The sequence below is a fragment of the Mixophyes fleayi genome, chromosome 2 (assembly GCF_038048845.1).
Source record: "Mixophyes fleayi isolate aMixFle1 chromosome 2, aMixFle1.hap1, whole genome shotgun sequence".
Taxonomy (NCBI): Eukaryota; Metazoa; Chordata; class Amphibia; order Anura; family Limnodynastidae; genus Mixophyes; species Mixophyes fleayi.
The window spans coordinates 351,084,605-351,100,125 of record NC_134403.1 but is presented as its reverse complement, the minus strand read 5'-3'; the positions used below and the strand labels follow the sequence as shown (position 1 = coordinate 351,100,125).

The window sequence follows — 15,521 nt, the reverse complement described above, 5'->3', positions numbered from 1 at the left end:
TTTTAGCTAGTGTCAGTGTATCATTGTGTTGGAACCTCAGTAATGTGGTTTCCTCTGTACTTTGTGTATATATATATTGGCTGCCCGATAAACATATTCTGGAATCGGTGCCTCAGGGGCTAGCACTTCAGTGCTGGGGTCATGAGTTTGATTCCTGACTAGGGGCCTGATTCATTAAGGATCTTAACTTAAGAAACTTCTTATTTCAGTCTCCTGGGCAAAACCATGTTACAATGCAAGGGGTGCAAATTAGTATTCTGTTTTGCACATAAGTTAAATACTGACTGATTTTTCATGTAGCACACAAATATCAACTTTAAATTTCAGTGTACAAATAAGCTATCAAGTATTTGTGTGCTATATGAAAAAACAGTCAGTATTTAGTTTATGTGCAAAATAGAATACTAATTTGCACCCCTTGCATTGTAACATGGTTTTGTCCAGGAGACTGAAATAAGAAGTTTCTTAAGTTAAGATCCTTAATGAATCAGGCCCCAGGACCTTATCTGTGTGGAGTTTGTATGTTCTCCCTGTGTTTGCGTGTGTGTGTGTCAGGGAATTTAGACTGTAAACTCAAATGGGGCAGGGACTGATGTGAATGCCAAATATTCTGTGTACATCGCTGTGAAAATTGGTGGAGCTGATGATGAATGTGTAAAGTTGATGCTCAACTAAAATAGAACCAGAGAGCCAGCTATTTTGTGACGTCACCCTATCCGTTCACTAGGAAATGGCGCCATCATTGCGGCATGTGACGCATAGTGAGAACTGAGAGCATAGTTCCTCCCCCCTCAGCAATGTCACTAGTTCCTTGTGAATTGATAGACTACATTCATCATCATCATCATCATTATCAGCTATTTATATAGCACCACTGATTACACAGCGCTGTACAGAGAACTCATTCACATCAGTCCCTGGCCCATTGGAGCTTACAGTATAACTTCCCTAACACACAGACTAGGGTCAATTTGATAGCAGCCAATTAACCTACTAGTATATTTTTGGAGTGTGGGAGGAAACCAGAGTACCTGGAGAAAACCCACGCATACAAACTCCACACAAATAAGGCCATGTTCGAGAATCAAAGTCATGACCCCAGTGCTGTGAGGCACCAATGAGCCACCATGCTGCATTCTTTAGAAGTGGCTGCCTCCGCTGTGGGGGGCGACAGTATGAAGCAGACTTAGCCACATTTCTGCCACTTTTGTGATTTGTGGACCTGTCGGCATGTTTTCTGCTGTAAATGAACTTAAACATTTTTCACAATTCTTTTAATATGTGAATATGTTATGGTTTAACAGATGTTTTGCATTATTTTAGATTATAAATTAGTTTAACATATAATTTATACTCTTCTTATGGTGGGTGATGAAAATGTCACCTAAGAGTTATACATTGTTAGCACACTTTGTATGAACTAGTAATAATTGAATATACTTTGAGAGAGAACAAGTGTCTGCAGAAAATAGTTCATAAAATAAGTACGTGAAATAACAAATGCAATCACTGGTGGGGAAAGTGCCTGTGGCTACTGTAAGGCAGCAGCGTTATCAGCCACTAATATATAAGCAGACATTGGTGACTGGCATTTCTGTACGGCTAACAGTGGAGTGGTACAGTTAGGCTAGGTACACATTACAGAAAATTTCTCCCAATGCGATATTGTTAACAATTTTACCAACGATTAAAGTAATGACGATTCATGTGTACACACTAAACACGTTTTACAAGATTTACCTTCAGATCTGTCATAACCATCGGCTGAAAAGATCATGACTCTGCACACTCCATAGAATCTATGGACACTGCCGGTCCTGAGTACATACACACTGCAGAAGCGGCACGACAATGTTCCATTGTTGAACGAGATTTTTAGTCTGGTTTAAAAATCAAATTATACGATATACTTTGGAACGATATTCGTACATTGTTGCAGCATGCACACTAATGCGATATCGGTCAGAACGGTCGTTTATCGTGTGATTCCCCCGATAATCGGCTGAATACCTTGTAGTGTTTACCCAGCCTTAGAAGGAAAAGAGACAGTGGAAGGTGGAAATTTTTCATATGATCTACTTTTACTTTATATTTAATTTTTTCCTCGCTGATCCAAATTTGTAACTAAAAAAACAAGGAACACAAAATCAATAACAGCACCTATAAAGCTAATGTTGCACAGATGCTGTGTGCAGGGAAAAGGTGGAGAGTCCCGAAGATGTAAGTTATATAGATGGGCAAAGCACACATGTGAGAGGAGTTATAACCTTATTCTGCTTATAACATTGGTGAAAGTTTTCTACTCGTTTTCTGTTACTCTTAATCATTTCATCCACTTTTACTGTACACTATACAGTATTTCCAGGTGAAGACAATAATGTGTCTGTCTTGACAGATTTCTCACCCAGTGTCCCATCATACTTGTGTGAGTACTTGGAAGGCCATTTGGCAAAAAGCCCTCAATATTATTATATTGGGTGACAAGCCACCAGGCTTCAGATTCAGGTCCCATATTTTCTGCTTAGGTAGATGAGAGATAGAGAGTAACCTTCTTATTGCCCACAGCTAAAGAATGTGTTATTAAAATTATGATCACAGTGGCTTAGTGGTTAGCACTTCTGCCTCACAGCAATAGGGTCAATTCCCAACCATATATATATAAATAGCTGATGATGATGATCAATGGAAAATCAAATACCAGTCTATTGGACTCTGTCAAAACCTACAATAAACTGTGGAACTCATAGACGTCCTTTAGCTTGTTTCCCCGGTCATTAAATCTTTTTGCATATTTAATTCTCCAACATCTCCCTCCTATTTATTCTTTACATCATTCTTCCTATACTCAATACATTGAACATCGTGTTATGTAGACAGTCTAATATTGTAACTACTTTTATTTTACTTTGACAGGTAAAAATGTTCTAGTTTTCCTAGTGTCCAGCAGAAACTGGAGGTTTGTTTCATCGTCGGATAAATATAATATAGACACGCTTAGTTTGTCAGGACCTAGAAATGTCCTACATGTATATTACATGTCAGAGCATTGCAGCATGCCAAAGCTTTAGTTAATCCTGTCTTACTGGCAGCTTATGTAGAAATGTTATCCATCTAACATCCTATATTTCTGTGTGTTCTGTACATACAGTCATCTCTGGGGCCTTCTGCTATGATGTGGTGTTGGACAACAGGCTGGATGATTGGAAGCCAACAAAGGTGAGTTACATTTGATGTGATTTTATGCCACGTTTATTGTAATTGTAATATTTTGTTCCAGCACCCAGTCTCTTGTGAAGCAACAAATCTGTTATGGCCGCAGTCATGTGTGTTGAATCCTTCTCAATGACCGTCTTACATTTGTTCTTCCAGACTCTGGACTTCCAAAACCAGCTTAAAAGACAACTAAACCCTTCAAAGCTGTAAATACTCTGTATTGAAGCATGAAGAAAAAACGCACTGCTCAGTGTTATCATGACCTTGTATTGCAGATTTGTTGCAAAGTAACATTTATGTTTCTTTCCTGCTCCAGCATAAATGGCAGAGCACAGCTTGCTTGCTTCGGTTGCTGTGACATCACCTGCTAATAATAGAGAATTCACCAATAGCTACATAGCATTTCTGTTACCTAAGAGGCTGCAAGCCTGTAGGTTATGTACTGCCTCAGAGTGATGCTAGATAGAGAAGCTCCATACTCCTAAGGAGATATCTTAGGATGTCAGCATTCAGCAAAAGGATGGAACAGTCTGCTGGCCAGAGTTAGTTTAGGTATTTCGTTTATATAGGCGTTGATATATATTTGCTCTCTGATAGTCTATATAAAGAAATTAATTGAAACGTTAGTGCACATCCAAATACAAGATTTTTATTTCTTATACTTTACTTGCTGTAGACTCACCTGTCCTTATAGTGAAAACGATAAAGCACTAGTTACATATAGTCTTCATCATCAGCTATGTTTATAGCGCCACTGATTCCGCAGCGCTGTACAGAGAACTCACTCACATCAGTCCCTGCCCCATTGGAGCTTGCAGTCTAAATTCCCTAACATACACACACACACAGACACTGAGAGAGACTAAGGTCAATTTAATAGCAGCCAATTAACCTACTAGTATGTTTTTGGCGTGAGGGAGGAAACCGGAGCACCCGGAAGAAACCCTCGCAAACACGGGGAGAACATACAAACTCCACACAGATAAGGCCATGGTCGGAAAAATGAACTCGTGACCCCAGTGCTGTGAGGCAGAAGTGCTGACCACTGAGCCACCGTGCTGCCCAAAAGGACATGTAAAAGTCAAATAATTCTACAGGGGGCTTTTCAACTCGATGTACAATCTCCACCACTTGAAATTTATAAATCTCATCCCGCAACATAAAATTAAATTTTTACATTATGACGTCTGTATTCAGCATGTAACTTGCCATCTGCCCAGCTCCCGTTATATAATGACAATACTAAGACTGGCACCATGGTCAGGTCATACCCGATAGTCTTGAAGCAGATGCGTCCTTTACTCATCATAGGTGACAAGGTTACCTACTTAGTTTAGGTGAACATAGATAATGAAGGAGAACACACGTCTCCATGACGATGTGCTATGGATTTGCTGGTTTATTTTGTAAGTTTTTTTTCAATATCTAACCAAAGCATTTTTAACTATATTGTGTGACCTTTTATATATAATGTATGTGTGTTTCCGTTTATTTAGCATCACTCAGTACTTATCTGAGCTTTACAAATGTCTAAAGATACAGTAGAGGGAACAATATTTAGTATTCGGGGTCCCTGCCTGTTACGTTTATAGGTAAATAGGCAGAGTAGATGACAATTAAGTGCATATAGCAAACAAGGGTTAGCTGTAGAGCTCATGGGGCTTATTTGTCTGTGTTACTCAGCAAGCGTGGCTTGAAAGGAGTTTTGAAGGTGTTATGGTAGAACCATAAGCAGATAATGAAGCAGGTTGTGCTGTACAGTTTATTTAAGGTGCTACATAAAGGGGTATCGCTTTTAAAAGAATGTACAGATTTTGCATCCGATTTAAAAAATAAAAATGCTTCGAATATTACATAAAGTACATGAACTGAAAGGTGTTTTCTGTGATGAAGGTGATTTTATAAATGTATTGTATCCAGCGGGTGGCGCTATTGCTCTTTCAGTTCTAACACTGATTAAATGTGCTCCATGAATAGCAATTGTAACAGCAATATCTGAGGATTATAACAAGTTGTGCTGAAGAAAGGGTGTACTAACCGAATGGTAAATATAATAAGTGTTCTTTTTTTTTTTTTTTTTTTCTTGATAAAGAGGATGTCATGTTTCATTTAAGGAACATTTATCATGCTGCGTTGTGCATTTTGTCTGTCCTTAAAAAAAACATAGCACCCCAGTGCTCCTTCCACACAGTATAGACCATGAAATATCTCTGTTGTGCTATGTTGACTGTGGAGACTGGTTCATATCCGCTGACGAACGGCTTCCTCCTGCAGCTCCCCTGCGCACTGTGACTGGGAGGAAGCCGACTAGGAGCCAGCATTGGGGATCTGGTCTTTTTGTGTCATATATTGTGCATAAAGCAACTGTCATTGTCCTTTAAATGAAACATGACAGATTATCTTAAAATACATTTTCAATTTCATTATTTTAGATGGCATTCAAAAATAGTACAGGAGGTGTTGGTTTGATAACAATCATAAACACTGTAATCTCTAAATTCCCCTTGGCTTAAATCCTTATTAATGGTTAGGGAGAGCAGTATATTTGCACAGTAGTAAATACATTTATTGATATCAAAGGGGTCATATGATAATTGGATGTATTTGATAAGAAGAAATATTGTGATTTATAGTGCTGCTATTGAATATTATCGAAACCAACAATACAGTAATGACATTAGTTGACTACAGATTGATTTACAGGTTCCACAGCGTTAGATTTCACACGGACCATGGTGTATTAAGGGCAGGGGCGGAGCTATAATAAGTGCGGGGGTTACTAGGCGCCTGCTCTGCCTCCGCAGAGCAGGGGAGGAGGCCTCTTGTAAGGGGGCGTGTTCCGCACTGCGCATGCCCAGAAGGGGCTCTGCACTATTTAGAGCAGAGAGGGGGGCCTGCAGGCAGAGAACAGCTTCCTCTGACCCCTACCCAGGTTTTTCTATGGGGCCAGATGATGCATTGTTCTGTCCCTGGTTGCTGGTCTTACTACTGGAACACCCAGTAGTAATAACTACCTGTTCTACTGACTGCAATTGTGTTCTGCTGTCTGCAGACTCCATTATATTGAAATAGAAATTATCCAAAAGTGGACAACCACCTTAACTATTTAGTGCTCACCTCCTGATATCAGTTATATTCATTCCTGGCAGCTCTCCCTTTTTCTCCTGCTGGCAGCTCTCCCCTTTTCCCCTGCTGGCAGCTCTCCCTTTTTCTCCTGCTGGCAGCTCTCCCTTTTTCTCCTGCTGGCAGCTCTCCCCTTTTCTCCTGCTGGCAGCTCTCCCCTTTTCTCCTGCTGGCAGCTCTCCCCTTTTCTCCTGCTGGCAGCTCTCCCCTTTTCTCCTGCTGGCAGCTCTCCCCTTTTCCCCTGCTGGCAGCTCTCCCCTTTTCCCCTGCTGGCAGCTCTCCCCTTTTCCCCTGCTGGCAGCTCTCCCCTTTTCCCCTGCTGGCAGCTCTCCCCTTTTCCCCTGCTGGCAGCTCTCCCTTTTTCCCCTGCTGGCAGCTCTCCCTTTTTCCCCTGCTGGCAGCTCTCCCTTTTTCTCCTGCTGGCAGCTCTCCCTTTTTCTCCTGCTGGCAGCTCTCCCTTTTTCTCCTGCTGGCAGCTCTCTCCCCTTTTTTTTCTTTTGGTAGCCCCTTCCACACCCCCTTTCTTCTATCAGCTTGCCCCTTTTTGGTTGGTAACCCCACCTAAATGCCAGTGGCATCTATCAAGAAAATATAAAAGACACACATTCATCAGCAATTCCTGTAGAGTGAAAAGAAAGATGACACCTGCCACTTCTATTTACGGAAGGAATAGTAAATGTAATTAAAACATGATAAAGTCTTTGGATCTCATTTAGAGTAGCAAATAAAAAGAGCATATGTGCAAACCATGTTGCACTGCAGGGTGGAGGGGGGCAATGTAAAATGTGCAGACAAATTTAGCGTTAACTCTAAATTTCAGTTTAAATATAAAGCTCCCCTGTCTATGTATGCTGCATGCAAGTATTTTCCCTGCATGCAAAGCTAAATGTATTTTCACCCCTTCTATTGACGTGTCCAGGAGCAAACTCTAAATGATGCCCTTAATGTTTTAAAGAAAAATGTATAATTTCATCTGGTTAAGTAAATGCTAATTAGCAGATGTACTCGGACATCACTTATGTGGCTTTCAATGGATATACTACATTTATTAAATGTGAGCAGTAAATTGTACAAATCCTTTCCTGTTCTCAATGTGTTTTTCTTCTAAAGGAGAATCTTCATTCATTCACCAAGGACGCACTTAGACTTATAAGCAGAGATCTCCCATTTGAGTGTTTGGAAGTAGATGAAAAGGTGGCGAGAGAGATATTTCAGCACAATCCGTGAGTTACTTTATTCCATTTTATACATTAATGTACTCTTCAAAATTCAGAATAAATCATAATAGTATGAAAATGAAAACATTCATAGAAAAACATCCTTTCCTGCCTGCTTAGAGTAAAAATTAGGTGTATCTGTTCTACAGTAAAGCTTGGTACACACTAAAGAAAATTTCTCCTGTTGCAATATCATTAACGATTTACCAACGACTGAAAGTCCCGATCAGCAGATTCATCTTGTACACACCTGCAAGATTTACCTTCAGATCTGTGCTCTTCATCTGTCATAACCATCTGCTGAAAAGATTTGACTTTGTAAACTCTATGGAGATCTGCCTACACCGCTGATCACGAGTGCGTACACACTTCCACATTTGCCCAGCAACGTTCCATAGTTTATAGAGATTTTTAGTCTGTTTCTAAAATCAAATCAAACGATACAATGTGCTTTGGAACGATAATCATTGATCGTGGGAGTGTACGCACTACTGAGATATTGGGCCGAACGGTGGTTTATCGTGTGATTGGACTTATAATTGGGTGAAAAACCTGTAGTGTGTACCCAGCTTAAGACTGGGAGCAGCCGTGATCAGCTGTCACTCTGAGCTTTACAGTGTTTGTACCCCCAGAATTTTAGTGTGCGGAGATTCTGACAATGTTTTGCTCAAAAGTGACAAATAACCGCAGTTAGGATTTGAAAATGGAAAATGGATGTCATAGAACCAAGACAGACTGTGTATAGAAAATAACAGCATAGCCGCCTTCCCAAAATCTCAGTATTGGACCGCCTGCTGCCCCCTATAAGAAGGAGGTCCTGAGCATATCGGGCTCCAGAGAAGGGCTGGTCTGTAGTCTGTGTGTGTCTCAAATAAACAGCTTGACCCATCTCATACGACCCCTGTCCATTATACCAAATGAGATTTAATCAAAACAAACTACATAAATTTATACGATTTTTGTTTTTTGAGAATAAAGAAACTCAAAAATCCTCTTTGAGTGCTGAGCATTATGAAATGATCAATTCTGACCACTTCAGGGGTCTCAAGCTACCCAGTGCTTTCAGCAAGGGGAAATAGCTGTCTTTTTCACACCCCAAAGCCGCACCAGCCCTTGGTTTCCCTCCTGGGACTTGTTTTCACTATTGCAGGGGAACATCAGTCTTCCGCTGGAGTTGACGTTTTGGAGAAGGGTGCATGCATTTTTTATTATTATTATTATTTTTCTTTATTTTAAACAGTGCCGCCTCTATAAAGCCAGTGTTGGGACTGTGATGTATGGTCCCGTTATCTCTGCATGATCAGCCCCTATAGGATGTAATGGTAGAGCAGCAATATTCCAGTGATACACTGAATGCTGGTCACTGCAGCTTTGTAAATGGGGACAGGGTTACCTGATAATACAGTGGGTATTATTTATTTGTCAGCATTTTAGCAAGAATGAATGAATTCGCTCCCTGCAATCTCTGAAATTTGACTAAATTTATAGAATCGGCCAAATATTTTTGCACCATATTTTCTGTGCTTTATATATGGTATGTGCTGAGAACAGATACACTTCTGTCATGGTAGAAATGTTCTGCAGAGAAAAGCTGTGCAGTCGGTGGTGGGAAAAAGTATGGAAAATGATGTTTACATTGAGACAATGGGAGCGGTCTAATTACTCGACCCAAATCCGTTACTTGGCATGTCGGATATGTTGCAGAGTGCAGCGAGCAACTGATGGTGATTTTCTAACATACGTTTTGTTCATAAGAGTGCAGAACACTTCCTACTACAATTCAAATGCATTTTCAACCCTACTGCTCTTTAAATTGCAATTAGGGGGTGTGTGGAGCCCTTGTAAACCCGTCCGTGAGTTTCAGCATCTATTGTGAAGAGCCTGGTGGGAGATTTGTGTTTTTGTTTTGTTTTCTTAATGCTGCTGTGGGGGGCGGAGCAATCTGATCAACAGCATCATCAACATTTATTTATATAGCGACAGCAGATTCCGTAGCGCTTTACAATTGGGAATCTGATTATTAAATTTGAATGCTCTCGGAAATAATGCATGTATATGCTGCTTGTTTCACAGCTTCACCGGAGCAGCCCTGAGTCCAGTACCAGCAGCTAAAATTGGCATTTCTGTAGCATTTTCAGGAATATTGTGATTTAATTTTGCTCTTTCTTTGTCTATCCTGCTGTCCAATGGCTGCCTGGGGTACACAGAGAATGATTAGCTGTACCACTCGATGGAAAAACATATTGAACAGTGTGTGGGGACAGTTGCTATATTTTGTACTACTGTAGCACTGAAACCAATATATAATTTTGATGTATAATTTATGCAATTAATGTTGGGTTTGTCCAAATTCCATTCATTCTGCCCTTTTTAGATAGTGGTCCAGTTGCTTCTGCCCTCTATGACCAACTGTCATGGTTGTGCCAGATATTGCAAATATGTTAGTAATTTATGTATTTAATGCAGGTATGTAAAGAACATGTACTAACAGTACACTACTACATTTTATTTGAAGGTCATATAGACAGGTCCTGACCCATTTGTAAGGTGGACCAAATTTTCTGAGCTACATCAGTAGCCTAAGTTTGTTGTTAGGGGGAAGGACGTTCCATAGATCTCCATGGGTACATGTACTGCTATGCTCCTGTATCTCCCTGAATGGCGTCTATAATTTACACCATAATCTCTACCTTTTATATTGCGGAAATTTAAATGTTATGGAGTCTAGACAGACTTGTGTCAGAACACTGTATATTCCTGTATTGTGCAATCCGAACTGCGCTGACAACAGAATACAGCATAAGGATCAGTGATCCCAATATCTGCATGAAACATGGGCAGCACAGTGGCTAAGTGGTTTAACAATTCTGCCTCACAGCACTGGGATCTTGAGTTCAATTCCCAACCATGGCCTTATCTGTGTGGAGTTTGTATGTTCTCCCCGTGTTTGTGTGGGTTTCCTCCGAGTGCTCCGGTTTCTTCCCACACTCCATACTGGTAGGTTAATTGACTGCTATCAAAATTGACCCTAGTCTGTCTGTCTGTTGGGGAATTTAGACTGTAAGCTCCGATAGGGCAGGGACTGATGTGAATGAGTTCTCTGTACATCGCTACGGAATCAGTGGCGCTATATAACTAAATGATGATGAAACGCAGCATGCAGGGTCTTAGCTGGGCATCAAAGACTAACCAGCATTCCCCCATTGCTGAGTGCAGTTTCTTCTCTATGCTCTCAGCATCAGAACACGCCTTACATGAGGCTATCTGCCCCTGTGAATGAGAATATTCTGCAGCCTCACCTTTTTAGCTGAGGTTTAATGTATAGACTTATGATTTATTCTTTAGGTCATTGTTCAGATGTAATTATTGGCCTGAAGTCTACCTGTTTCCCTTCACACAGTGGAGGCAGACATCTTGTAGTCATGAGGATATTACAAATCATTGTGTCCTCATTGATGCCATTCGTATTGGCTAAGCTCACGTAATGCCTGCGTGCGGGGCACAGATACAATTCGTGCCTAGATGTAAAGAAAGGAATGACATTTTCACCTCAGAATAAGTATAAAGAGAAGTGCAAAGTGTTTCAAATTTATTCAGACTCTTAACTGAATGCAGGTGAGCAGAAGCCCAGTGTAATAGTTAAGGGGAATATCTTACTCTTTGGATAAAATCTTTATCTTTGTGCCCTGGTTAAATCTGCCGGTTATTATTCTGTGTGCCGGCCTTTGTAAGGATAAAATGTTAGTGACACTGGTGCACGCTGTACAAAGATTTTGTCTCTGAATATAAACCACCTGACAATGGACCAACCTTGAGTGTCTTGCTTTTTTCTGTGTATGTGTTTATTTTTGTTTTTTTTAAAGGAATATCTTCTTTTGTATGTTTTTTATAAATGTATATGCATTGTGCTTTAACCATAAGCTTTTGTCCAGTCCATTGAAATCCTCTAGTAGCCTCCGCAATTGTTTGTAATATTCCCAGACCGCTCGGCCTATTACAATGCACCGTTCCAGAGTGCGCTCTCTGGGCCAGGTCTTTGGGTAACTACCGCGAGTTCTCCATGAAGCTGCAATCCTACAGAGACGTTTTTCAAAAAATGAAGCTAATGTTTCATTTGTCTTGAATGTGTTCCTATAACTTAGTCTTCCCTTTTCAAAATATGACTATCTAGGATAGTAATATGGCTACCCACCTGATCTCCATGTCCACATCCCGTTGCTTGTTCTGTGTGACATAAGACTGGATTCCTGTTTGTGTGTGGCCCGATTGGGCAAAATTATTTTTGGGTCTTCTAATTCGGGCCCAATTAATGCAGTCAGCCAATGACTGCTACCAGGCAAGTCACAGGTCGTTAGCCATCCAGGCTTAATGACACTTCTGATAGCCATTAGGTTGCGTTAAATCAGATGTTGTTGTTGTTAATATAGCGCCAATCATATTACTCAGCACTGTACAGAGAATGCATAACCATTCACATCCTTCCCTGCCCCACTGGAGCTTACAATCTAAACACACACTTTTTGTCAGAAGAAAATTAACCTAGAAGTATGTTTTTGGGCTGTGGGAAGAAACTGAGGAAACCCAGACGAACACAGGGAAAACATACCAACGCCACACAGTAGGGCCCTGTTTGGAATCAAACTCATGACCCCAGCACTGTGAGGCAGCAATGCTGACCGCAGTGCCAAGTGTTGATTATTTTTGCCAGTTTTTATGGATCTAAATCTCAAATTTACCCATTTGGCAATCCAAATAACTGCTTTAGTGCCACTATGGCACAAGAACCAGTCTGACTGCTACTTTAGGGTTTGGAGGGGTAGACTGCTATTTAGGGTGAGGTGTTGTATGATGGTGAATAACCCCGCTAGGGATGAATATTGGTGTACAAGTAATTGAGATTTATTGAAATTGCTCCCAGAAGTTGGACAATTACAAGGTAGAACAGAACAGCAATCTCACAGTACAAACGAATTCTGAACTATCTATAAGAATTTTTGATTTGTTTTTACGTGGGAGTTGTCATGTGTTCTGTCATGTGACTGAAAATGACTACATGTCTTCTGGTAATACAGCTCTTCGCTCATCGCGTCTCATATGCAGCGCGGGCCGGATGGACGCCCTGAATGAATGGATTCTGTCAGTGTGGATTGAATGCATCCGTATGTGTACATAGAACCTGACGGACAGAAAACAACCATTGCCCTTAGGCAAATCACAGCTATAATTTCTGCAACATATGTGATAAAGCTGTTAATTGGTACCACAGCTTTATAACATTTAATTCCACATTTCAGTGAACAAAGCAATCTATCTAAGTGTTTCCTGTAAACATAATTGATTTAGCAAAAGTTAGGTCTTAACGGTGAATTTAAAGACGTCATTCTTCAATATAGTCGGTGTTTTATAATACTGACCATGTGGCTGAGCGGTTTCTACCATTACATGGGAAGTTCTATTACTTATGGGTTCATGTGCTGCCTGTACAATACATTGTGTTGGGAGAAAGCATCACTAATATGTCACTAAACGCATCTGAAGAGCATGTTAGTTTTAATGCATTTTTACCCATTTTCTCAGCTTGTATGTGAATGAGCCCTCAGACTTTTCAGAAGTGTTTTTCTCATTTTAAATAATTTCTCATTAAAAAACTGAATTTAAGTTTGTCATTGCTTTAAAATATGTATATGGTCAGAATTGGTTGGAGACGTTTGGGAGGTATTGTACCTAACAGATGCGGTATTTTTAAGACCTCTAAATCCACAAGAAATGGTCTGGTATATACTCTAATTAGGTGGTACTTTTAATAACTTTAGGCACGTTAGCGGGTGCAAAGTACAAATGAACACACTTCAGGGGGGTCTATAGTAGTGATGGGCCCTAGGACCGCATGAGGCCGTCCAATCTGGCCCCTGCGGCCCCCAGCTTCTTCCTGCTTGATTGTCAGATTTGTTATAGTGGGTAACACTTGTTTAAAATCCCTGCTGATATGTTATTACAGATTTCTTTGATTGGATGTAGTGTCTTACATTTTTTCTGCCATAACTGGTAATGTGCGGCCCATTTGAAGGATAGAGGGCCGCCCTGACGTATCTCAGGTTTCCTATCACTGGTCCATCGCATGAAGGAAGGTTGCAATGGTCATAGAAACTTATTTTCATGACTGATAAGGTTCATGAAAAAACAGGCATTACAGTTACTGTATCTTGGTAGGTGTCATATATCAAACTTACCTTCATAGCTGTATTTTGAAAATGGGGAAAATTTATTGGATCATTGGGCATGGGGCAAAATATGATCTGAAGGTCATGATACGAGACGAACAGTGTGATTTACCTTCCCACATGTGTGGTCGAATGTAGCAATGTCTCTGTAGTTCGGCCTGAGGACCGTGTGCAGTTGCCTTAAGGGTCATTTCCAGACGTGCAAAACTGTAGACCTGCTGCACAAATTACGCTTTGTCATTTAATGCACCTATTCTTGCATGGATGCACAAGAACTTATGCAAGGAGCGTGAAACTGACATGTAAAAATGATGTGGACTGCAAAACTTTACTTGTTCTGATGGGAGGAGCAGGCCGGATCAGGAGCTGGCTACGGGCACTTGTATGCCTCCTTAAAAGCCCAAATGCAAAACAAGATTTAATTTGCAGGACCTGCCTGTCATACCTACAGGCACACTTTATGTGGGAAAGCTCATTTCTACCAATATAAAGAAAAACAACATAGTAACATGTAGCACAGACAGTCCTGGTGATGAAGTTATAAATTAGGTTTAACAGAACTATATTATAGTAGAAAGACATAAATGAATGAAGATTGTAGCTGTGAGTGTCTCTAGGTTGGACTTTAAAGAGACTCTTTCTGCGACTCTGTCGTAACTCCGTCCGGTCTGACAATCCCAGGCCGAGCAACACCATCTATCATCCCAGCTCCAGGTAACGGGAGTCCGTAGCTGGTTGCTGTTTGCTACTTGAAGGGGAAGATGAAATTAAATAGAGGGGTTGTACAAAAGTAGACTTCATTTTCAACATCACAACCTGACAACAGGGGTCGGCAGTGTAGAACTTGAGCCAGTTAGTCAAATCTCGGTTTTTAAAGATGTGTATTGGTCAAAACCAACAGAAAGGCCTTTAAAAAAAAAAAAAAGAAGTTTGACCCAAGGGGAACATGTTATAGCCGTCAGTATGTATTTCACATCACAGATTATTAAGTCTTAGTAGCTATTTTTTGGTGCACATTCACACCAAGATACGGAGATGACAACAGGCTGCTGATTCCCTTTGTCTATGAGGCGAGAGTACTGGGCTTACAGGTTGTTGGTTACAACATCCCTCTGTACTCCCCATTTATCCCTCTATATGTCACAATTAAAGTTCTTACTAATCAATGTAGTGATGGAGACCTTTACTTTCACAGGTACAAATTGATCATGCTGGAAGAAAAGGCAGCTCAGCACCCCCAAGGAAAGGTAACGCTGCACAGGTTAGTGTTGGTCTGAATGGACGTGAACACCCGCAGAGGGGTATTATGGGTAGGTTGGCTATTTTATCCAGGTAGGAAGCAGAGTTTGATCTGATTTTTCTACAAGGCCATAGACAACCGCATGGGTTATTAGGATAGATATTGTGACTTGACTCTTCCTTATGAAATCGGGCTGATTCCTAAATCCTATGTTAACTGCTGGGGTTACTTTGTAGCAGCTAAAACATCCTTCCGAGAAATATAATGAGGTTACTAGGTCTCAATCTGCAGTCCTTCTATGCAGATTACGGAACACCCCAGTGACCACTGTTATCCTTATATTTCACATCAGGGGAGCCTTACTCATCATAACTCATTAAATCATTTTAGTATTTTAATTACAATTGTATTGAACTATGTATTGGTGTACTTTGTCTTTTCGTGTATTTATGTAATAACTGTCTTTTGAGAGGATTCTGGGACAGGTGACTGCATGGGAGATGGGAC

At 40.6% G+C, this 15,521-nt stretch overlaps 1 protein-coding gene and 1 long non-coding RNA gene across 2 annotated transcripts in view; both read left to right on the top strand.

The window, feature by feature from the left end:
- LOC142139481 (uncharacterized) overlaps nucleotides 1–15,521 on the top strand; it is a 928,167-nt gene that overhangs the window by 864,924 nt on the left and 47,722 nt on the right. The gene's annotated exons all lie outside the window — the stretch shown is intronic.
- Nucleotides 1–15,521, top strand: part of MRPL39 (mitochondrial ribosomal protein L39) — a 71,958-nt gene that overhangs the window by 44,118 nt on the left and 12,319 nt on the right. Inside the window, exons 5-7 of the mRNA XM_075197116.1 lie at nucleotides 3,149–3,216; nucleotides 7,447–7,559; nucleotides 14,970–15,035. Of these exons, the coding sequence (XP_075053217.1) occupies nucleotides 3,149–3,216; nucleotides 7,447–7,559; nucleotides 14,970–15,035 (247 nt within the window). The remainder of the gene's footprint in view (nucleotides 1–3,148; nucleotides 3,217–7,446; nucleotides 7,560–14,969; nucleotides 15,036–15,521) is intronic.